Below are 23,698 nucleotides of genomic sequence, written 5' to 3' on the forward strand. Positions count from 1 at the left end.
ACGCCTGTAATCCCAGCACTTTGGAAGGCCAAGGCGGGCGGATCACAAGGTCACAAGTTCATGACCAGCCTGACCAACATGGTGAAACACCGTCTCTACTAAAAATAACAACAACAAAAAAGCCGGTCGAGGTGGCAGGCGCCTGTAATCCCAGCTACTCAGGAGGCTGAGGCAGAATTACTTGAACCTGGGAGGCGGAGGTTGCAGTAAGCCAAGACCATGCCACTGGACTCCAGCCTGGGCAACAGTGCGAGACTCAAAAAAAAACGGACACACCCAACTTTTTGGATAATGCCCCTCTCTCATCCTTGGCATGAGATTACGAATTACTGAGGGATTTGTTGGAGACTGACAGTAGGAGAGGAATGTGAACTATTACAGTGAAAGCTGGACTAGTAAAACTTACCCATAAGAATGCACCCATTTGAGACAGGCACAAGACATTACAACGCTCCTCTAGGTGTGTGTTGAATAGTTAGTTCTTCAGCTTTGCTTTGCATTTCTGCTGTTTGCAAGACTGCCTCACAGAGGGTCAATCCTTCCCTTTTTCCTCTCCGTTTTCTATTTATTCATTCAACATATATTTGTCTAGACACTGTGCTAACCACTAGGAATATATTAATCACAAGTAATAGATGTGGTCCCTGCTCTTGAGTTTCATTCTAATTTTTTTAAAAACCCACATTAATAATCACACATATCAATGAGTATGACTGTAGTGCTACGAAGAAGAGATTCCTGGTTTTGACAGCCTATCGGCCTGGTTAAGAAAGAAAGGGTAGGCTTTCTGGAGGAAGTGACACAAGTTGAAATCTGAAGGATGAAGAGAAGTTAACTAGGGAACCAAATAGGTGGGGAGCATGACTAGTAAGAGGAACAAAGTCCAATGTGGTTGGAACAGAGAAAGTAAGGGGACATATAGTAGAGGCTGGACAGATCAGCAAGGGTCAGGCTATCTCTGGCCTTGTGGACTGTGTTAAAAAGTTTTGTCATTATCCTAAGGGCAAGTAATGCCAGAAATGGTTTTAAGCTGAGAAGTGCCCTAATTATATGTGTGTTTTGAAAAAAACCCAATATGGCTGTTGTATGAACAAGTGATTGGAAAGAGATAAAAGTGGATGAAGGGTAGACAGGAGGATACTGCAGTAAGCCAGGAGCAAGGTGATGGAAGCTTGGATTGGCATGGTAGCTGTCAAGATGGAGAGAAGTAAAACTATTCAAAAGATATTTAGAAGGCACATGGGCACTAACAGTAGCTATAAAATATGTTCCATCTTTATTTCTAAACAGAACAAATAGACTAATGCATTTACATCCGATACAGGAGTATGCACGTTCTTAACCTTGGCTATTAGTCTTGAGTAGCACATTTCTTCCTAGGGAAAAAGTTATGTGACCAGATTGTACCTTAATTGTGGGTGGGATATTCAGAAGCTGCTAAGTATGAATGTGCTCAAGAAGAGAACTGAGAATTGCCTTCAAGTTGCAAAAGAAAGGGGGACAAGGCTATGGAACCACCAATGAAGTATTAACACCCAAAAGGCATTTAAAGAAAGAGAAAATAGACAAGTGTACAAACAGAAGGGCAAGCAAGAGGCTGCTATCTGTGTGGGACAAGTTTAAATAGGACTATTCAGATAAACCAAAGCTAGGACGATGCTTCTCAAGACCTACAGAGATTTCTGGAAAATAAGCCATCAAGACATTTGAATGAAGACTACAGACTCCTCAGGAAGTGAGAAGCTCTTGAGGAAAGATGTCCTTACACATTCAGGTGAGTGCTTAAAACAAAGCAGCATATACTTCACTGAGGAGTACTGCCATATTTCTGATCCCCATGCTGGGGGAGTTGGTGAGGGAACAGTAGGGCCATTATGTTGCAGGGGCAATTGTATTCCCAGGTGAGAGGGGATAAAAGAGCAAACACTAAGGCTGTCTCCAGAGGTGCTTGGCTAACAGTGAGAAGATAAAGCTGCTTTGATTTCCCCTGGGGAACTAGATTCTACCAAGGGCTACTCCTGCTGCTCAAGGCAAAGAGCTGGGTCACCACTCAAAGGAAAAATACTGAGGGTCAGTCCAGGATGGGGACAATGGCAGGGCAGATCACAGCATTTCCAGCACGTATGAAAACAACTGTTTAGGCTGCTTTCATACTGCTGTATAAAACCTCCCCAAGACTGGGTAATTTATAAAGGATCTTGTTTGACAGTTCTGCATGGCTGGGGAGGCCTCAGGAAACTTGAAATCATGGCAGAAAATGAAGCAGGCACGTTTTACGTGGCAGCAGGTGAGACAGGGTTTGTGTAGGACGCAAAGGGGGAAGAGCCCCTCATAAAGCCATCAGATCTCATGAGAACTCTCACAATAACAGCATGGGGGAAACTGCCCCCATGATCCAGTCACCTCCCACTGAGTCCCTCCCTCAACATGGGGACGGGGATTATGAGGATTACAATTACAGATGAGATTTGGGTGGAGAAACAGCCAAACCATACCAACAATTTTGTCAACCAGACCCCAGTGGCACCTGGGACCTTGGGACTGACCAAGCTGGTGCTACAGAAGCTTTTATGGAGAGTGGATATAAAGTTCTGGGGGAAAGCTAAGTTTGGGGGGATGAGTAAACTAACGAGAATAATATTGTAGATCTGGGCAAAGTTGGGCTGGCAGCTAGCTCTAGCTGGTTATTTAGCAGACTACCCTGTGGTTTGAGGTAATTTCCCCCAGGAGGGACAATGGGGACTTTGAAGTATTTATGCCTCTTTAAAAACTTAAGTATCCTTAAAACAGGGAGGGACAATAAATGCAGCAGACACCAAGACATTATGGTCCATAGAAAGGTTAAGCCTGGATGGAAACTAGTAAAGTTGTTAACCAACGACCACACTAGAAATGGAGTCTGAGTCATTGAACTTGACGGGTGGATTCTTGGATCAAGAATTTTGGGGAGGGAAGGCTATGTCCCAAATTCACTGCAACTTCATTATTGTGGCTTGTGAGGGTCTGCAAAAGTGACTGAATCTTTGTCACTGGACCTCTTTCACATTAATGTCCCTGTGGGAAAGACCAAGTCTTTCTTTAGAACTCGTGCAATGTCACTGCCAGGTGCTTGTAATAGTCCATGGCAGGCATCAAGAGTAGAAACTTGGCTAGATGCAGTGGCTCACACCTGTAATACCAGCACTTTGGGAGGCTGAGGTGGCCAGAGATCAAGACCAGCCTGACCAACACGCGAAACCCCATCTCTACAAAAAACACAAAAAAATTAGCCAGGTGTGGTGTCGAGTGCTACTCACGAGGCTGAGGCAGGAGAACCACTTGAACCTGAGAGCAGGGGTTGCAGTGAGTTGAGATTGCGCCATTGCACTCCAGCCTGGGTGTTAGAGTGAGACTCTTGTCTCCAAAGAGTAGAAACTGAGGTTTTTCCAAGATATTTGGAAAAGTTTGTCTTCTGGGCCAGAAGAAATGGTTTAAAATACACGTTGTGGGTGGGAGAAGCTGTATTTTCTCTATGTTCCTGCTTCACTTCTAAAGCCTAACAAAGTTGCATGAAATGGCAGACTTTCAGCTATTAGCCAGGGACTTCTCAATATGCTCTTGAAACTATTCAATCTATGAAACGACTCTAGCCCTCATTAATAGAATGAAGAGAAAAATGGTATGGGGATATTTTTCCCCTTTTGTTAACTTAGAGAAGTTGCTAGGATCCTAGTCTCTTACCTCTATTTAGGAAATAGTTTATTCAATTTCTAGGACTACAGACTACAGTTCAAAGACACCATTTCCTCTGCCAAGGTCCAAAGCCCATGGAGTTAAGTCAGAACATAGATCAAATTTTTGGCTCTACCATTTGAATAACCATAGGGCTTTGAACAAGGCAATCTCTCTGAAGCTCCTTGAAGCACAGAAATTACTTGCATACGTACGTAATAGAACTGTTGTTTGAGAAACAACAGTCTATGTCAATTAAACGCTGGCCTAACAGGCTGCACACATACAAAGCCTTCATAAATTATTCAACTTCCCACACTATTGAAATTTACCACAACCACCACCCCATCATACTCTTTTACCCATAACACTAATCTCTTCCCTGGGCATGAAGCAACTGATTGACAAGATGGGTTCCTATTTAACAATAGTTTATTCTGTAAGAGGCACTGCTATATGAAGGTGTGAGCAACATGGATTAAGCCTGCAATATCGTCCCATTGAAGATGCCCTCACTAGGGAAATCTTCAATATTAAAGCCTAAGGTCTAGGAAAGAAAACATCAATGAACTCAGGACACACAAAATCTTGGAGTCACATTTGTTCATGTACGTTTGAGTTAGTAACCACTAGCAGTACTTGTCTGGAAACTTCTCAATATTCTACAGCACTTAACTATCCAATAAAGTAGTCTCACGTCACACGTCTCTAAATAAAAATTTAAATCTAACTCTTCACACTAGCCACATCTCAAGGCTCAGTAAAGTCACCAGTTGTTATACTGGTCAATGCATCATAAAACACTTCCATCGCCACGAAGTTTTACTGACAGTACTATAGCTTTAACAGCTCACTATAACATGCGTTGATAACAAGGAATTTTTTCCCTTCCCTAACCACCAGATGACTCTTTGGGTGCCTCCTTTACTCTGGGGCCTAGACTTTAATGAGGGTACACCTTGGCCCTTTTAGCTGCCTTCAGTTCTTTGATGAAAACATACCACTCACACATCCTCTTACTGCACTTAATTCTGACATATACAGTCATCCCTCTACTAAACTTATTGGCCAGCCACCCAGCCACCCAGCCACCGTTTCTTGAAACCCCTGTGTCCTTTCCTAATCCTCACCCCTCTTTATCACACAGGGTTTTTTGTTTTGTTTTGCCTTTGGTGAGTGGTTCACAATTTGGGCCAAAAATTGGAATTATGGCAACTTAAAAAACATCGAAGAGTCCCAACCCCAGAGATTTAGTAGGCCTGGAGCACACACCTGGACATCAGAATTTAAAAGCCCATCCCCCTGCTCCCAGGAAATTTTAATGCACATTGAAAGTTGAAACCTATTAAACTCCACAAATTTGGTAATGTAATAATCCAAAAGCCACAATTTTCCTGGACTTCTTAAAGTCTTGTAGGAGTTATTTTTGCAAATGCAAATTTGTCAGAGCTTCAGGGCCATGTTTCTCCAAACTTTTATTTCTGAGTGCCACTTGAAAAAAACAATCCAAACATGCTTTCCCCTTCCTATCTGCATTTATCTTGGGTTCTAACTCCTTCCTACTAATCCCTTTGTCATTTGCATTCACCCCCTTACACTGTTCTCCCCTTCCTCTTACTACGCTTTGTAGTTCTACTCACAAAGGGCGTTAACTCCAATAAAGAAGCCCTGCTTTTCAAAATTGAGATTTAACTTGAAAGTTACTAATGCAAACACAAATTCTGCAGTTTTCTACTTTATTTACTTCCCGTCTCCTAACACTTGGAAAGCTTTTGTCTGGTCAGGTATGTCTACGTTCATTTACTCTGCAGTTCAACTGGCTACATTTTTACTTTATACCAAGTTCTCTCCAAACACTAGAATTCTCCAACAGAGTGCTCCTTCTTAGTGTGAATGAGGTACTCAGACCATAATCCACATATTATATGTAACTCATTTACTGGTCAATCATTTCTACATCATATGTTTACTACTGTCGACTGGTTTTCTGGTCAGGGTACTTTTTCTTGGATGCTTCTAAATTCCTATGAAATGCATTTTTTTGGTCAATGTGATGTGAACTAGGGTCCAGAAACTGAAACTCCATTTGACATCAGTGTAGCTGAATTCCCCTAATAAATAAAAAGGTCAACTGTCAGTAGGAATAAGTATGTTTTCTGGTTTTCCCCTGAAATAAAATTGGTCAGTCAATGCTGACAGGCCAGGCATATGTTCCTGAGCTGATCACATTAAATATACACGATTTCTCTATCCTGCGACTACTTCCAAAAGCACATTGTTTCATCAAGGTTATCTCAAAACACTAGTACTTGCATATAGTGTATCATCTGCTCTACTTCTGTACTTTCTATATTATACACTGGGTTTTGCTTCCCCTAACACTTGAATAAAACATACTGCCAAGTTATAGTAGATTCATATGTTGACACTTCATGGTTATCTTATGGCTTAAATGATGGTTACGTCTATTGTACTATTACATTCTTCCCAATCCTAATTTGACACCTGTTCATTTCCTTCCAATTTACCACCTTTTTGTTCCCATTTACATTATTTTCCTTTTCTATTACACCCGGTTCCCTCTGAAAAAGAGGCTTTAAACCACGTAAGTAATAGGTACTAATCACACAATCTTTGCATGTTGGGGTAATATTAACATCAGAAGTGAAAGAGCCCTCCTTTTGAGAATCCCAAATTTAGCATCCATTCCCACCTGACAGCTTCCAGTTAGCTCATCCCACTGAGACAGCAGCAATTTATTAATTACCCTAGAGGAAGTTTCCCAATTATACGTTATGCAGCACCAGAAAAAAATGTTACTAACGATTTTTTATCTACCTCCTCTCCTGCTTTCTAACCCTGAAATGAAAACTGCATTCTTGAATGATTGCAGGACATTTTCTTAGATTTCATGGCATATTGAGAAACTTGTGTTCCGAATTTTATCCCAAATTAAAATGTTTTTACTTTTAAATCTTACTTCCACTACTGCAGTGTAATCAGACTATCAATCTGAAATCCCTCAATTATTAAATCAGAAATCACTCAATTATTACCGTCAGATCTAACCCCTTTACCTGCACTGCCATGCCTACTATTCTGAATTTCTATTGAGCCAACTCAATTCTTACTTTGCAGGGCCCAGGGTTAAGTAATGTCACACTGACTATAAGCATATCATCTGATAAATGGCCTTTAAAAACACTAGCCCCTTTCCCAAAAAGCCTGTACTTATCTGCATTAGATCAGATTTTTAAAAGCCTTTTACCATGTGGTATTTCAATCCTGGTCTCTTTACTTTCCTACAGTTTTGGCCTAGGGAACCTAAATGTCAAAGTACTCAATGAGTACACCTGTGATTATAGAAAACCTAGAGTACTGTTGTCTTAAACGCGAGGAAGTTTAAGCCACAGTAGCGTAGCGTAGCCTAAAACCAACAGCGTGAAATGACTTCCCCAACAACACAAACTAGACATGTCAGTATTCCAACAACCCTACCATATGTGTGTATAGATTTTCAATCTGTGATCATGCTCTACGGCTATTTGCAAAAGTAACTGCAGCTAATTAAAAGTAATGGCAAAAGCCACAATTACTTTTGCACCAACCTAATATTAAAAAGCGCTCTCCACAGCTTCATTCAATATCTGCTTTCCTAGAATAAAATGTATAGTTGGCCCTCCATGTTCATGGGTTCTGCACATGCATATTCAGCCAACTATAGATCGAAAATACTAGCAAAGAAAAAAAACTAAAAAAAGTTAACAAAAATATAAATAAAAAAAGTAGTTACAACTATTTACATACCATTTACATTTTATCAGGTATTTTAATGTAGAGATGATTTAAAATATACAGGAGAATATGCATAGGTTACATATAAATACTATGCCATTTTATGTAAGGGACTTGAGCATCTGCAGATTGTGGTGTTCACAGCTAAACAGACTGCTCTGTGCAGGGAAAGAGGCCCTACAGTGAAGGGAAAAGTAGACACTTGATTGTGGACTAATTTGTTCAGTATTTCCCAAAAACTTACAGCTAACAACATAATATTAAACAGGTTTTATTAGCATCTTATACATCTGACACTCTCTCCTAAGCATCCAGTTTATTTTCTAGTCACGGGTTACTTACTAAAAGTCTGTGTAACATGAGCTCACATCAGATTAGAAAACATCAAGTGGGTAGTATTTTTGACCGAATTAACATACAAAAGAAATTGCCTATATCATGTATATGGGCTCCAAGGGTAGTTCATACTTCAGCCTCTTCATTCTTTTCTGCTTTTGTCACCTGTTACAGAAAATGATCTATAAAATCCTCATAAATAAGACATGAGTTTTGCCCGTAATGAGTAGGATGAAAAAAGGCCAGTGCCGCATGCTATGAAACAATAGCAACTTTACAGGGGAATCCAAGGTTTGTGTGCACAAAAATTATAAGCGGCATTTTCTGCTATGCTGGAAAAACTGAAGTATAAAACACAAATGAACTAAGCCTTTCAAGGATGAGGTATCACCAACACTGGTAGCTGTTTAATATATTCATCTTACAACTGGATGCTAAAAATGCAATCACTGTAATTAATAAAGTTGAGGAAAACACAAAGATTAGCTAACAGGGGTAAAAGATCATTTAGAGTAAAATAAATGTGTAACATTCTCTATGTTCTCAATCACCTGGGAAGGCAGTGTATGGAATATCAGGAAGTAAGAGTTTTCTTGTTTTCAGGAACATAGAGGTATATACACTTCAGAATTCAGAAGGTAACTGGGGCTATAAATAGTAATTAAAAGAACAAAATAGAAGCAGGGGGGTTCCATTATGCAGCTGTTGCAATTTTCCTGAAATCTTGATGTTTTTGAGCCTCTCCTATTTAAGGACAAAACCATTTAGCACAAAACACAAACCTCAAAAAGGGTGCCAGCTGGACCACAAAGCACTGATGAAAAGGCAGAGAGGATATACTTCCCAAACTTTCATTAGGATGTAAAAGCCATTTTGAAAAAGTCTCCACTCTATGTCAAGTTGACTCCTCAATGCAACATGCATCTCAATGAAATATAATTTGAGTAGTGTTGTGTTGGTATGCATCATGATTATGACTCCAAGAAAAATATATCTAGTGCATTCTAGAGGTTTTGTGGAGGACGCTGTAAAACAAAGTTTGAAGTAAACAATAATAAAATACAAAAATAAAAAACCAGGGTTTTTTTTTTCTCCAAATTCCTGGTTTAATAAGGACTTGTTTATTTTGAGGAAAAAAGGTCCCAAACATCAGGCTGTTCACAAAAATAACCCACAGTATCAACTTTAGAAAACAAATCTTAAGACTATAACACTAATTATTTTTCTAGAGGATGCATTTGACATGCCAACTCTCATTCACAAAAATACATTGTTACATTTGTGTTGAACTGCCCCACACAGCACACTAATGTGAGGGTGTAACACACATACTTCTAACTCAAAGCTGCTTTCAAGAGCTACTCAACTAAATGAGACTGCCTTTGCAGTTAGGGAAGCAACTACTGAACTTATGTATGAATGAAAAGAACTGTACTCCCTGCATAACAAGAGATTATTTTGGAGACAGTTGATAAAAACCATACATCCTTTTTATTGTTAAGTCATAAAGAGGTATCAAAATTAAAAGCAAAAATTACAGGGTAAGACTTAACAAAACTACTAGGAGCGTCAAAGGAAGTGAAAATGGGACTAGGCGCGGGGCAATATGAATTAATGAACATGGGAAGGACAAGGATGGGGAGAACAGTGAGCATGTGCTGAAGATACTAGGGGAGAGGATCTGGTGAAAAATTTGATCTTAGACAAGCGCCTAGGTAAAGAAATAATGGGATAAGATTTCTAAACCCCACTATGTGCTTAAGAGTCATCCTCGCCATTGGCGCTGTCTCTGTCATCCTCTCCTTCCTCAGCCTCTTTTTCATCATCCTTGATCAACTCCAGCTGTGAGAAACAGACACAAACAGGATGGAGTTAGAGGCACTCCATGTGTCCCTGAGCCCCCCTCCACCACCTTTTTCTTTCCTTTCCCGTGGTTTTCACCTGGTCATCCCCCCGATCTTCATTATCATCATCATCCAGTAGGTCCCCCTCCTCAGCAGAGTCATCTGCACCCCCCTCAGACTCCATCTTCACATTAGTCTCATCTTTCTTCACGGAGCTGCTGCTCTGCTCCTCTTCTGACTTATCATTCTTCATCTCTACTGCGGATGAGAAGGACAAGTCTGTCTGGGGGCAGTAATGTCCACAGGACGTAGACAATCCCCACTAAGGATCACAGAACTGCAGTACAAATCTAAATCCTCCCACACAAATACCCTTCCCAATTCACACTCCCCAAGTTTCATATTACATTGCTTTATACTCCACTATTCCAACATGTACTTTCAAGTGCCTTATGTAACTAACCCAACTGTATACCCAGGGCAAGCAGAAAACCCATTTACCTGCTTGTTTGCTCTGTTCCTTTTCAATTTTTTCCAGGTTTTCCAGGAGAGAATCCACTTTTTGTTTTATCTGGGTCAGCTCCTTCTTAATGGCCTGAAGGTCATCTCCTTTCACTTTAATATAAACAAAATACTAGATTAAAATCAAATGTACCGAAGATATGAGTTAGCAAATACACTGCCACCAGACTACATCAGGAGCTCACAGGAGATACCCAGGGAGAAACAGCCAGTACAGATTTCTCAGTAATAAAGGCCCTTGGTTCTATTATAAAGCACTTTCTGTAATGGTTTTTAATGTCTTTTAGATCAGGGCTGTCGCTATGTTGACCAGGCCTGAGGACAGTGACTATTCACACGTACGATCACAGTGAACTTAAACTCCTGGCCTCATGAAATCCTCCCACTACAGCCTAGATCCCCAGGGTCTTAGCCTCCCCCTAAGCATCTGGGGCTACAGGCACGCACCACTGCATCAGACCTTCTGTAATGTTTTACTGCCTTCCATATTTCCAGTTACAGGAGGAGTTCAATATAGAAAAGTTTTTAAAAAAATCAACATACTGAACACTGCCTGAATTTTAGTTTTTAAATAACACAAAGAAATCTCAGGAACTTAACACGCACCTCAACTACATAAAGTCAAATGACATTTTTTAAATTACCTAGCTGTTGCAGTCTAGAATTGGCCACTCAATCACAATCTTGTCTCCTCTATTATTTTGGATTTTTTTTTTTCTTGAGATGGAGTTTTGCTCGTCACCCAGGCTGGAGTGCAATGGCCTGATCTCGGCTCACTGCAACCTCCGCCTCCTGGGTAAAAGCGATTCTCCTGCCTCAGCCTCCCAATTAGCTGGGATTACATGCATGCACCACCATCCCCGGCAAATTTTTTGTATTTTCGGTAGAGATGGGGTTCCTCCATGTTGGACAGGCTGGTCTTGAACTCCTGACCTCAGATGATCCACCCGCTGGGCCTCCCAAAGTGCTGGGATTACAGGCATGAGCCACCACACACCCAGCCTCTTCCATTATTTTGAATACACAAAGTCATGTGGCACAAAAATATTGTAACTGCATTAGCTTCCCTATTTCAAAACACAAGAGATACCAAAATCACAAAATGAAATAATACATACACTTTCCAGACTTGGAAGATCCCCGCTGTCCACTCTTAGAATTGAAGCCACTTTTGCCCCTTCGTGAAGTGTTTCCTGATACACGCTGACGTTTCGAGGGCACGACAGCCCGAGCAATAGGAGGAGGAGGAGGTACACGTGCTGGGTAACTGTACATCCTATTGGATAAGAGGAAAATGGAATTCATTCAAACCTAACATTAACTCAGCACAATTCAACAGACCTTATGATAAATAATAAGTGAATATTGTCTCTAGTCGTTTCCTTTTATTAGATTTCATTAAGAAGGCCAGCAAAAACCTCCACAGTGGGGTTTAGAAATCTTATCCCATTATTTCTTTACCTAGGCACATAAAATAGTTGTAATACTGTAGCAACTTTTCCTCAGGAAAATAATACATATATCAAATTATATGGTTGGCTGGCCTTTGGCACTGGATATAAATGATTCCTCTGTACTAGTGTCAGTATTAACAGGGCATTTATTATAATGAATAGCCTTTGGATCTTATTATTTTCAAATATACATTACAATAAACAATTCACATAAGGTCAAATACTCTTTAAAATGTTCCCATTAAAAGGGTATATAAACAGTGGTATATGGCATTAGCGAAATCTCTGATTCTTTTCACCCACAGAAGCACACGAATTATTACAACTAGTGATATAAGATTGAACCATATAAAATTTCAGATCTATAAAATCAGGGCAATTTCATGTAACCGAGGGAATCATAGCAAAATGTGTTGGCTGTGTATAAATACTACTGATAAAAAATACCTCATATAAAAACAGGTAGTATCATTTCTAACTAAATTTACGCTTAATTCCAACAGGGCAGAGACCACTGTCTATCTTGTTCACTACTCACCTGTGTCTAAATTCACTGGCCAGTACACACTTAGCACTCAATAAACACTGGTTGCTCAACTAATTGCTGTTTCTATTAGAAATCTTAATTTCAAATGTCTTAAACTTAGTATCCTAGTGATTGATAAAGATACACCAAAGCAGTGGCTTGGTACACTTACATTTGTAAAGAGAAAATTCAAAACAGAACAAAATACTTCTTACATGGACATCAGTTCTAAACTTTCTACATTCCACATTGTCATTTCCATATAAGAACCTATGGCAACATATGAAAAGGTCTTCAATTCTACAAGCTTTTCAAAATGCAACTAACTTAATGCAAAGGCCCAGGTACTCTATAAAAATACACCTACCAACTGTTCTAACTCCAAATATTTCTTAAAAAACAAATGTGATAGTCAAGAACTTTAAAAATATTATTAATCACCTTTGTCATGATTGTCCCTCTTATATATATACAATAGTGGCAAGTTATTCTGAGTTGTAATATCTCCAATCTTCCTGTAGTGAAAACATTTACAAGATCTCATTGCTAATTCTCTCCTCTATTAACTTAAAAGTGTTTCCACACTATTTCAATAAAGCAATGTTTAATCTTGTCCCAGGAGTGGCTATGGACAGGAACATTTTCCTAAATTAAAAGAGCAAGGAAAGCTGAGATGGAAAGACAGGTTGAGCCCAGGAGGTGAGAGAACCATGACTGCACCACTGCACTCATGCGGAACAGAGCAACACTGTCTCAAAAAAAAAAGAAAACAGAAAAAAGTTTGCATTTCCCCTAAGTATGGTTAATCTCTTAGTTGAATCCATTCATGGGAATTAATGCAAAGAAAAAGATACTGAGTAACTTTTTATTATCACTACTTTCCCATTTTGACATAAAGCTTTTGGTCTTTTTGACCAAAATCTTGCAAAGTATAATGATACAGAAACTATAAAATATCTGTTCAGAAGCTCATATCCTTTGTGAGAGATGGTAACACTTGCACAAACACAAATTGCTTAACGACAATTTCTGGAGGTGAATCAAAATAAGTTATCCATATCCATGAGCATTAAACTGAGCTTAAGCCTCAGTCCAATGGAAATAAATATCTAATCTACCTCCTAAGCCACAAACCTTCACCGGCACCCGTATCTAAACGAATGAGCTAGCTAGCTAGTTCTGTACTATCACTGGAATTTCTTTTTAAAACCTACTATTTCGTCTGACCACAGCCAAAATAAAGCAAGTAATACAGTTTTGTTTTGAATCTATGTAACAGTCTCATGAACACAATTAGGAGTCAAATTCTCTACTTTTCTGAAGAAAAATATTTCAAAATATTTCAGCCGGTTAAGGCTTTTAGTTACACAGAATGCTGCTCAGGCAGAAATGGACTCTCATTCACATCTGAGGAAGTAGTCCTTGCCTTGAAAAATGTTGAGGACGGTAAGTGTGAAAATAGAAAAAAAACATACATAGTGTGACAACCTTTAAGTTAAAAGGGATATATATTAAGAAGCTCGGTATGACTACTTCAAGCACCAGCTAAAAATTAAGCGGAAATTCTCACTATGAGAAAGCTATACAATAGATGAGGCAACAATAGCTGATTACTTACTGATTAAGGCTAGGCTGTTTAAAATCTTTTACCAGGGGAACAAGGACTAAACCCTAGGAGAATTGTAACTGCACCCATAATCAAACTTGATGGTGTTGGTATAAAATCTAGTCAGATTAAGAAATTAAAACACTCTAGAGACATTAATCACCTGAACAGATTTAAGACAAAATACACCAGCCAGGTGTGGAGGCTCATGCCTGTAATCCCAACATTTTGGGAGGCGGAGGCAGGTGGATCATGAGGTTAGGAGTTGAGACCAGCCTGACCAACATGGGGAAACCCCGTGTATACTAAAAATACAAAAATTAGCCGGGCATGGTGGCACACGCCTGTAATTCCAGCTACTCAGGAGGGCTGAGGCAGAAGAATTGCTTGAATCTGGAAGGCAGAGGTTGCAGTGAGCTGAGATCATTCCACTGTACTCCAGCCTCAGTGACAGAGCAAGACTCCGTCTTAAAAAAAAAAAAAGGAAGAAAGAAAAGGAAAAGAAAAAGAAAAAAAAAACTACAAAACACACCAGCTGGATGCAGTGGCACACCTGTAATCCCAGCTACGCAGGAGGCTGAGGCACGAGAGTTGCTTGAACCCAGGAAGGAAGCGGGGGTTGCAGACAGCCATTGCACTCCAGCCTGGGCGACGGAGTAAAAACTTTTGTCTCCTCCACCACCAAAAAAAAAAAAAAAAGACAAAGAATGTCTACCCCAATTCCAAAGTAAAAGCATTACAAGACATGTACTAAGAAGAGGTTTTCAAAGGGAAGCTTCTTAAATGGAAATTCTGACCATAAGACATTAGCTGCAAACAGTGACATTTCCTGGGTCTCAAAAAACCTAGTAATACATGTCAACACTACACCAGAGTAGACGTTAATCTATTAATAATAAAGCTATCATTTGGTACATGGACCATTTAATGGACCACAGCTGATTCTCATCTTAAAAATGTGAACAGATTGAAATAATCTGTTTTGCCGGACAGGGTGGCTCACACCTGTAATCCCAGCACTTTGGGAGGCTAAGGCGAGCGGCTCATTTGAGGCCAGGACATGGAGACGGGCCTGACCAACATGGTGAAACCCAGTGTCTACTAAAAATAGAAAAAATTAGCCAGGTGTGGTGGAACATTCCTATAATCTCAGGTACTCCGGGGGCTGAGGGACAACAATCGCTTGAACCTAACAGGCGGAGTTCATAATGAGTCAAGATCCCACCACTGCACTCCAGCATGGATCACAGAGTAAGACTCCGTCACAAAACAAAAACTAAGAGAACCAAAGGAGCAGTTTTTTCCATTCTATCTCCAGTAAATACTAGTTAAGTGAACTACCAACTGATGACAGACATCTGCCTCAAACTTAACTATGTAGATAAAAAAAACTGATATAAAAAAGTTTAACACAGGTTTACATTAAAATTTAAATAACAATATGTCAAATTGTGACCGAAAACAATAAAATCTGTTAAACTAGCTAGCTAGCTAGTTCTGTACTATCATTGGAATTTCCTTTTAAAACCTACTATTTCATCTGACCATAGCCAAAATGAAGCAAGTAATACAGTTTTGTTTTGAATCTATGTTAACAGTCCCATGAACACAATTAGGAGTCAAATTCTCTACTTTTCTGAAGAAAAATATTTCAAAATATTTCAGCCGGTGGGGCTTTTAGTTACAAAGAATGCCGCTCAGGCAGAAATGGACTCTCATTCACATCTGAGGAAGTAGTCCTTGCCTCAAAATGTTCGTAACATAGTTGGAATTCTTGATTTTGTGCTTAAAAATAAATCAACCAGCAAAATTTTTGTAGCTTGTGTTTTATTTCTAAACTGAAATCAATGATTTCTAATGTTATTTGCAAGCACTTCACCACAAACATGCTGTCTTAGTCTAGCATCAGTTTACCCGGATACTATCAACTGCAAGCACCACTCATTTAAAATATAAAACGACTAAATGGTAAACCAGTATGCTCATTTGCTCACCACTGGAGCTATACAAGGTATTCACCACATGGGGAAACTCTAACATAATTTTTAAAGAAAATATAATTCTGGTAATTAAGGGGGAAAAAATGGAAATAGGTTATTACCACATTGTTGGGTTAGCCTTGTCCAAAGATCACTGATATGGGTTGGGGAACACCACAAACATACCTACTACCAAAGAATAGGTAGCAATAGCTTCTATACTGAGCCAATGGCATCAATCAATAATTGGTTCTGTAATATTCTATCAGAAAGAATTACAAATATTAGTCTTTAGGGATATTTTTGTAAATTCTAAGCCATTTGATTGAAAATGGCTCCACGAAGAAAAAATACATTAAATGTACATACTTATTTTAAGAGGAATAAAATTTGACATCTTAATGAAATGTTGCATATTAAGGGAAAAAGTGGTGTGTCTTGATGGTTTCATTAGGAAACTATCTTAACACAAAACCAGACATTTCATGGGAAGACAATTTGAAAATGCACCTGAAAACTTTCTCAGTCAAAAAGAATCTAGTCTGTAACAGGCAGGTTGCTTGAGTCCTAGATCAATCATCAATTCCGAAACTTGACTGGATTCAAGACTGTTTTAAGAAAGGGAAAAAAAAAATCCCTGGCTTTTCTTCTTTATATGCCTCAGTCTCCCAAGTAGCTTGGATTACAGGTACACGATACCAAGCCAAGCTAGTTTTTGTAATTTTAGTAGAGATGGGATTTCACCATGTTAGCCAGGCTGGTCGTGAGCTCCTGGACCTCAAGTGATCCACCAGCCTCACCCTCCCAAAGTGCTGCAATTACAGGCATGAGCCACCGTGTGCAGCCACAAATAACTTTAACATTACTCATTTGTCATGGTATTCAACAATACACATACTCCCATATGTCAGTGTTGATCTTTACCAAAGATAAAATTTTAAACTGACAATGTGGTGCAATTTTATTTTTTAAAAAACTAAAATTGAGGCTGAGCATGGTAGCCCATGCCTGTAATCCCAGCGCTTCCGGAGGCCGAGGCAGGTGGATTGCCTGAGATCATGAGTTAAGAGACTAACCTGGCCAACATGGTGAAACCCGGTTTCTACTAAAATACAAAAAAATCAGCAGGGTGTGGTGGCATGCACCTGTAGTCCCAGCTACTCAGGAGGCTGAGGCACGAGAACTGCTTGAACCTGGGAAGCAGAGGTTACAGTAAGCCAAGATCGCACCACTGCATTCCAGCCTGGGAGACAAAGCGAAACTCTCAAGAAAAAAAAAAAAAAAAACTGAAATTGAGTCACATGCAGTGGCTCTCATGTGTAATCCCAGCACTTTGGAAGGCCAAGGCAGGCAGATCGCTTGAGCCCAAGAGTTCAAGACCAGCCTGTGAGACAAAGAAAAAAAAATTGCTGGGAGCAGTGGCTCATGCCTGTAATCCCAGCACTTTGGGAGGCCGAGGAGGGCAGATCATGAGATCAGGAGTTCAAGAATAGCCTGGCTAATATGATGAAACCCCATCTCTACTAAAAATACAAATATTAGCTGGGCATGGTGGCACGTGCTTGTAATCCCAGCTACTTGGGAGGCTAAGGCAGGAGAATCGCTTGAACCCAGGAAGCAGAGGTTGCAGTAAGCCAAGACCGCGCCACTGCACTCCAGACTGGGAACAGAGCGAGACTCTTTCTCAAAAAGAAAAAAAAAAAAGAAAAAGGGGAAAAAATTACATATTTTTAAAATTCTCATTTTATCAACATAGAAGAGTAAGAAGTTCTTTCACTTACAATAAAATTCCTTTTAAGGAACAGATATGATTGCTAGGAAACAGAGTGAAGGTGCATTTCAGAGAACTGGAAACTATTTCTATCTTGGTTATAGTTATGGTTATATGACTATGCATTTTGTAAATCAAATCTGATGTAGGAATTATACACCAAAAGGGTGAATTTTATTGTGTGTTTTCTATGCTGACTCCAATTTCTATCTTTCCATTCACTTGAAATCTGTGTAAGATTTCTGCCTTTAACAGTACCTACCTTTGTCAAAGGTCACCAATGACACCGCTAATTCAAAAAGACGTTTTCTAAATTCTCATACTACTTCAACTATTAGTGACATGAAAGACCTTGTTTGCCTTTCTACTCTTTTGACATATATTCATACAGCTTCCAAGATACTTCATGCTTCTCCCATTTTTTTCATTTTGGCATTTTCAATCTCCTTTGCTCATTTCTTCCTTACTGCCACATTCTTTAAAGGTCACAGTACCCCCAGAATCTCTCTTCTGTTTCCAATCATCCAGTATTGCGGTTTTATAAACTCTAAGCAGATGACTCCCTTAGAACCATATAAACAACTGCTTACTTAATATCTCTCCAAACGGATCAACTTTAACATGTCCACAACTGATCTATGATATCTGCTCCTCACCTTAGCCCCTCCCAATCACTGTCACTGTAAATTCCATAATTCCAGTTGTCCAGACAAAAACGCTGGCCACATCTGATTCCTCTCTCAAGCCTCACAACATAAGCAAATTTCTCAGCAACACCTTTAAAATCCATCTGCTTTTCATCACTCCCATTGCCATTTCTCTGGTCCCACCAAAAATCACTGCTTCTCTGAACAGCCACCCATTATCTTTCTCAGTAAGAGTGATCTTGTTAAAATATGAGTAAGACCCTCCCATTCTCTTCACAAAGCCCTCTAATAGCTTCCCATCTCATTCAAAGTAAAAGCTAAAGACATTATGCCTTATGCGTCACGTGATGTCTTTAACCCAACTCCTTTTCTCTGAGGCCATCTATTTCTGTTTTTTTTTGTTTTTTTTGTTTTTTTTTTTGGAGACAGAGTTTTGCTCTTGTTGCAAGCTGCAGTGCAATGGGCACAATCTCAGCTCACTGTAACCTCCACCTCCTGCATTCAAGTGATTCTCCTGCCTCAGCCTTGGACTACAGGCGCCCACCACCACACCCAACTAATTTTTTGTATTTTTGGTAGAAACGGGGTTTCACCATGTTAGCCAGGCTGGTCTTGAACTCCTGACCTCAGGTGATCCGCTCACCTCGGCCTCCCAAAGTGCTGGGATTACAGGTGTCAGCCACCACTCTCGGCCTCTATTTCTTATTATAGTATTCCTGCTATATACAATGCCTCACAGCAGGATCATAACAAATATTTGTTGAGTAAATAAATGAAGTTCCCAACTGACTTCTAGGAAATAATAATCCATAAATCACACAATCAACAACGTGTAACAAACCGAACCCTATCTATGTAATAGCTGAAGAGCCAGGATTGGTGTTTTGATTTTCTAGCTTAATAAAGATCAAAGCAGGGGACTTCCCAATGAAAATCAGATAAAAGTTGAATATCATACTTTACCAAAAAATTCTATCTGTTTTCAAGGTATTTATTTAAAAAAAAAGAATCAGCTATTGGCCAGGCCCAGCGGCTAATACCAGCAGTTTGACACCAGCCTGGGCAACATGGTGAAACCCCGTCTCTACTAAAATACACAAAAAAAGTCAGGTATGGTGGCGCGCCGGTATTCCCAGGAACTCAGAAGAGGCTAAGGCAGGAGGATCCCTTGAAACCGGGAGGCAAAAGGTGCAGTGAGCTGAGATCGTGCCACTGCACTCCTGCCTCAGCGATAGAGCAAGATCCTGTCTCAAAAAAACAAAAAACATGCAAAAAACACAGCTATTGTGCCTGTGATGAATGTGAATTTGGAGGTGAAATCATATGCCTGCTGTAAGGACATCACAAACACCAGTTTATTTCTACAGATGACTTTCTCCTATTTACTCTTTCAACATTCGCTCTACAACTGCAGTCTGGGTTATTTCCTTCCTGAAGAGTAGGCTTTAGTCATTACATTTCTTATAACTTACACAACTCTAGACTTATTCTACCCAGTAAAACTGATTTTTGCAGCATTCTAGACCTGCACTATCCAATTCTATAGTCACTAGTCACATGTGGCCACTGAACTTAAATGTTCTACTGAACAGCAAGCAATGTTCTAGTTTGTTGCCTCCACAAACTTCCATCTACCGCTTATATGTAATTACCAGAGTCCAGTAATCTATAATTTACTGTCTATTACAAAACCCATAATCCTTAAAAACTCTACAAAACGACTTAGCACAAATGGATAGTTACATATCTCCTATAACTACAGAGCAGGATGGTGGAATTATAAGAAACAGTTAAAATTTTCAAACAGTATCAGATGTTGTACTCAGAGTCTTGTTTCCAGAATATATAACGAATCCTACAACTAATTCTACAACCTAATACAAAAATGGGTAATAATCTGAATACATGTGTGGAAGAGTAAACAAATGGCTGGGCTGGGCACGGTGGCTCATGCCTGTAATCTCAGCACTTTGAGGCCGAGGCAGGCAGATCACGAGGTCAGGAGATCAAGTCCATCCTGGCAAACATGGTGAAACCACGTCTCTACTAAAAAATACAAAAAAATTAGCCGGGCGTGGTGGCGGGCGCCTGTAGTCTCAGCTACTTGGTAGGCTGAGGCAGGAGAATGGTGTGAACTCAGGAGACGGGGCTCTTGAGATCACACCACTGCACTCCAGATTGAGTGACAGAGCGAGACTCCGTCTCAAAAAAAAAAAAAAAAAAAAAAAAGGCTGGAAAACACATGAAAAGACATTCAATATTTTTAAACAAAACGCAATTAAATCCTGACTGAGATACCACCACACTCTCACTAGACTAGAATGGATAAAAGCAAAAGACAGATATGAATGTAAGTGGAGCAACTGGAACCTTCCACATGACTGATGGGAATATAAAAGGGTACAGCCACTTTTAGCTGTTGGTCAGGTTGACCATATAATCACCATACAACCCAGCACTTCTCCTAGGTATATATACTCAAAAGAAATGAAAACACATGACCACACAAAAATTTGCATACCAATCTCCATTGGCAGAATTTGTTTTTGTTTTTTTTTCCTGTACGGATTTGCCAATTTTAGGCATTCATATAAATGGAATCGTACAATGTGTGTCTTGTGACTGGCTTTGTCTGCTTAGAATATTTTCAAGGTTCATCCGTGTTGTACCATGTATCAGTACTTCTTTCATTTTATGGTTACTACATTTTGTTTATTCTTTAGTCAGTTGATGGACATTTGAGTTTTTTTGGTACATCTTTAAAAATGCTGCTATGGCCGGGCCTAGTGGCTCCCGCCTGTAATCCCAGCACTTTGGGAGGCCCAGGCAGGCAGATCATGAGGTCAGGAGATCAAGACCATCCTGGCAAATACGGTGAAACTGCGTCTCTACTAAAAATAACAAAAAAATTAGCCGGGCCTTGTGGCAGGCGCCTGTAGTCCCAGCTACTGGGGAGGCTGAGGCAGGAGAATGGCGTGAACCAGGGAGGCAGAGCTTGCAGTGAGCCGAGATCATGCCACTGCACTCCAGCCTGGGCGACAGAGGGAGACTCCGTCTCAAAAAAAAACCAAAACCAAAACAAAAAACAAAAACACCAGCTGGGCGTGATGGCTCACGAGTGTAATCCTAGCACTTTGGGAGGCTGAGGCGGCCAGATCTCGAGGTCAGGTGTTCAAGACTAGCCTGCCCAACACGGTGAAGCCCCATCTCTACTAAAGATACACACACAAAAAAAGAGCCCGGCGTGGTGATGCATGCCTGTAATCCCAGCTACTCCGGAAGCTGAGGCAGAAGAATCACTTGAAACCAGGAGGCAGAGGTTGCACTGAGCCAAGATCTCACCATTGCAATCCAGCCTGGGAAACAGGGTGAGACTCCATCTCAAAAAGAAAAGCAACACCAAGGAGGCTAACAAAATCTACCTGAAGAATGCCCTCAAGAAGATTCATAAAACACCAGGATACCTTAGTGTTGGGTAAAAATGGAATCAAGACCACTCAACTCAGTCATACAGCAGATTGATTCAGACCCAAATGCCTCTCCTACAAAGAAATATCTCCCACCTACTAAACGAGTCTAGGACACAATAAGAAACTAATCTAAAAGGAATACTAAGAAATGAATATTTAGCAAAATTTAAGTCCAGCCAGATGCTATAGCTCATGCCTATAATCCCAGCACTTTTGGAGGCCAAGGTGGACACATCACTTGAGCTCAGGAGTTCAAGATGAGCCTGGGCAACATGACAAAACCTAATCTCTACTAAAAACACAAAAATTAGCCAGACATGGTGGCATGTGCCTGTAGTCCCAGCTACTCAGGAGGCTGAGGCAGGAGAATTGCTTGAACCCAGGAGACAGAGGTTGCAGTGAGCCGTGATGCGCCACTGCACTCGAGCCTGGGCAAGAGAGCCACATCAGGTCTCAAAAAACAAAAAACAAACAAAAAAGACTAATAACTGATTTGTTCCAAAAGTGTATACTAATCTATGTCACCATCTAAAATCCTTCTGGCACCTATATGTATGATACACAGGTTCCCAAAAGAAAGATATAATTAACAGTGGAGCTGTGAGCAAATCCAAAACTTCCAAGCCCAGAGTGCCCTCTCCACCTAAAATGACACCTCTGAGAGTCATCTGTTAGCTTTTCAAAGTAGCCTAGAAGTCTCCTGCTCTCTGAAACACATGCCTTTCAATGCAGAATGTCCCCAGTTTTCAAACTTCAAATAACCTAAGTATTTTGGCACTCTCTCCCTTCATACATATATATAAACAAACCCATCTCTCAGGTACAGTGTTACTCAAAAACATCTGAAAAATAGAAAAGGAGGTCAAAGTGTCTGCTAATCTAAACTCAGTAAGGTGAAGGTTCTCCTTCAATCCATATTGTTAATCCAAAGCCTCAGGCTTTGTGTGCCCAGAACAAAATTAGGGCTATTAACTATTAATAGTTGAAGAAATGATGGTTTGACAGTTGTCTTGAATTTCAATGGTTTCATTTCAACTAATTTTCTCTCTCTACCAAGATACATTCCTAGAAAAGTCAGGTAGAATAAAACCAGCAGCAAAATTGCTTGTCTCCTTGAAATTCTGACAGCACAAACTCTGTGAAACCTCCCTTCATGTAACCATTAATGGCATAATCTATCATCTAGTCACGAAGACAAAATCTCAGCTTTTGACTATTATTTTCCTACAAGCACCTACTTTCATACCTTTAGTCCAACCAATCACATCAAGACCAATCTACTTCAGAAATTCTCCCAACCTCCTCTCCATTCCAACATTTACAATGTTTACCATTTAACACATCTTTTTTCCTCTAGCCACAGGCCTGTTTCTAAAATATCATCTATAGGACACAATCCCAGAACATGTAATACAAAGCCCTTTACAACTAACATTCTTTACAATTTACTCTACAGCTGGCTGCTCCTCAAACACATCAAGGCCCCTCACAACTCAATCTTTGTTACATGTGTCATCTTTGACCTGTCAGTTCTTGAAGATTTGTCTATTTCTAATGCACTGACATATTAATATATTTAGCCATGGAGCAATAACAGCACTCTGAAAACCTCTAAGAATTTCATACTCGTTACTTATATACTGTATTACTAGTCATGCACCACATACAAAATGTGCTAAGTTTAAAAAGTCCTCAGAAAGACCATTGAACTAAACCAGTCTTTTTGAACCAGGTTTCTTGCTCACCAAGTCTCCGCTGTCATAATAAAGCCTGTTATCAAACCTGCCATTTATTGGCAGTTTCTATTTCGTGTTGCCCAAAGTTCTCCAAATAAGAATTAAAGAGGCCAGGAACGATGGCTCACATCTGTAATCCCAGCACTTTGGGAGGGCGAGGTGGGTAGATCACCTGAGGTCAGGAGTTTGAGACCAGTCTGGCCAACATGGTGAAACCCCGTCTCTACTAACAATACAAAAAAAAAAAAAAATTAGCCACGCATGGTGGCAGGCACCTGTAACCCCAGCTAATTGGGAGGCC

The 23,698-nt window shown here is 40.0% G+C and overlaps 1 protein-coding gene across 21 annotated transcripts in view; it reads right to left on the reverse strand.

The window, feature by feature from the left end:
- Positions 1-8,923: 8,923 nt before the first annotated feature.
- Positions 8,924-23,698, reverse strand: part of HNRNPC (heterogeneous nuclear ribonucleoprotein C) — a 60,712-nt gene continuing 45,937 nt past the window's right edge. For 15 of the 21 annotated variants that reach the window (XM_008963294.5, XM_014347508.4, XM_014347517.4 and 12 more), the window contains 4 exons: positions 11,327-11,484; positions 10,188-10,301; positions 9,784-9,944; positions 8,924-9,684 (listed from right to left, as the gene is read on the reverse strand). In XM_008963294.5, the coding sequence (XP_008961542.3) occupies positions 9,601-9,684; positions 9,784-9,944; positions 10,188-10,301; positions 11,327-11,484 (517 nt within the window). In that variant the 3' untranslated portion in view covers positions 8,924-9,600. The remainder of the gene's footprint in view (positions 9,685-9,783; positions 9,945-10,187; positions 10,302-11,326; positions 11,485-23,698) is intronic. The other 6 variants (XM_034937254.3, XM_055097248.2, XM_055097241.2 and 3 more) reach the window with 1 other exon arrangement.

This window comes from Pan paniscus, chromosome 15 (assembly GCF_029289425.2).
Source record: "Pan paniscus chromosome 15, NHGRI_mPanPan1-v2.0_pri, whole genome shotgun sequence".
Lineage (NCBI taxonomy): Eukaryota > Metazoa > Chordata > Mammalia > Primates > Hominidae > Pan > Pan paniscus.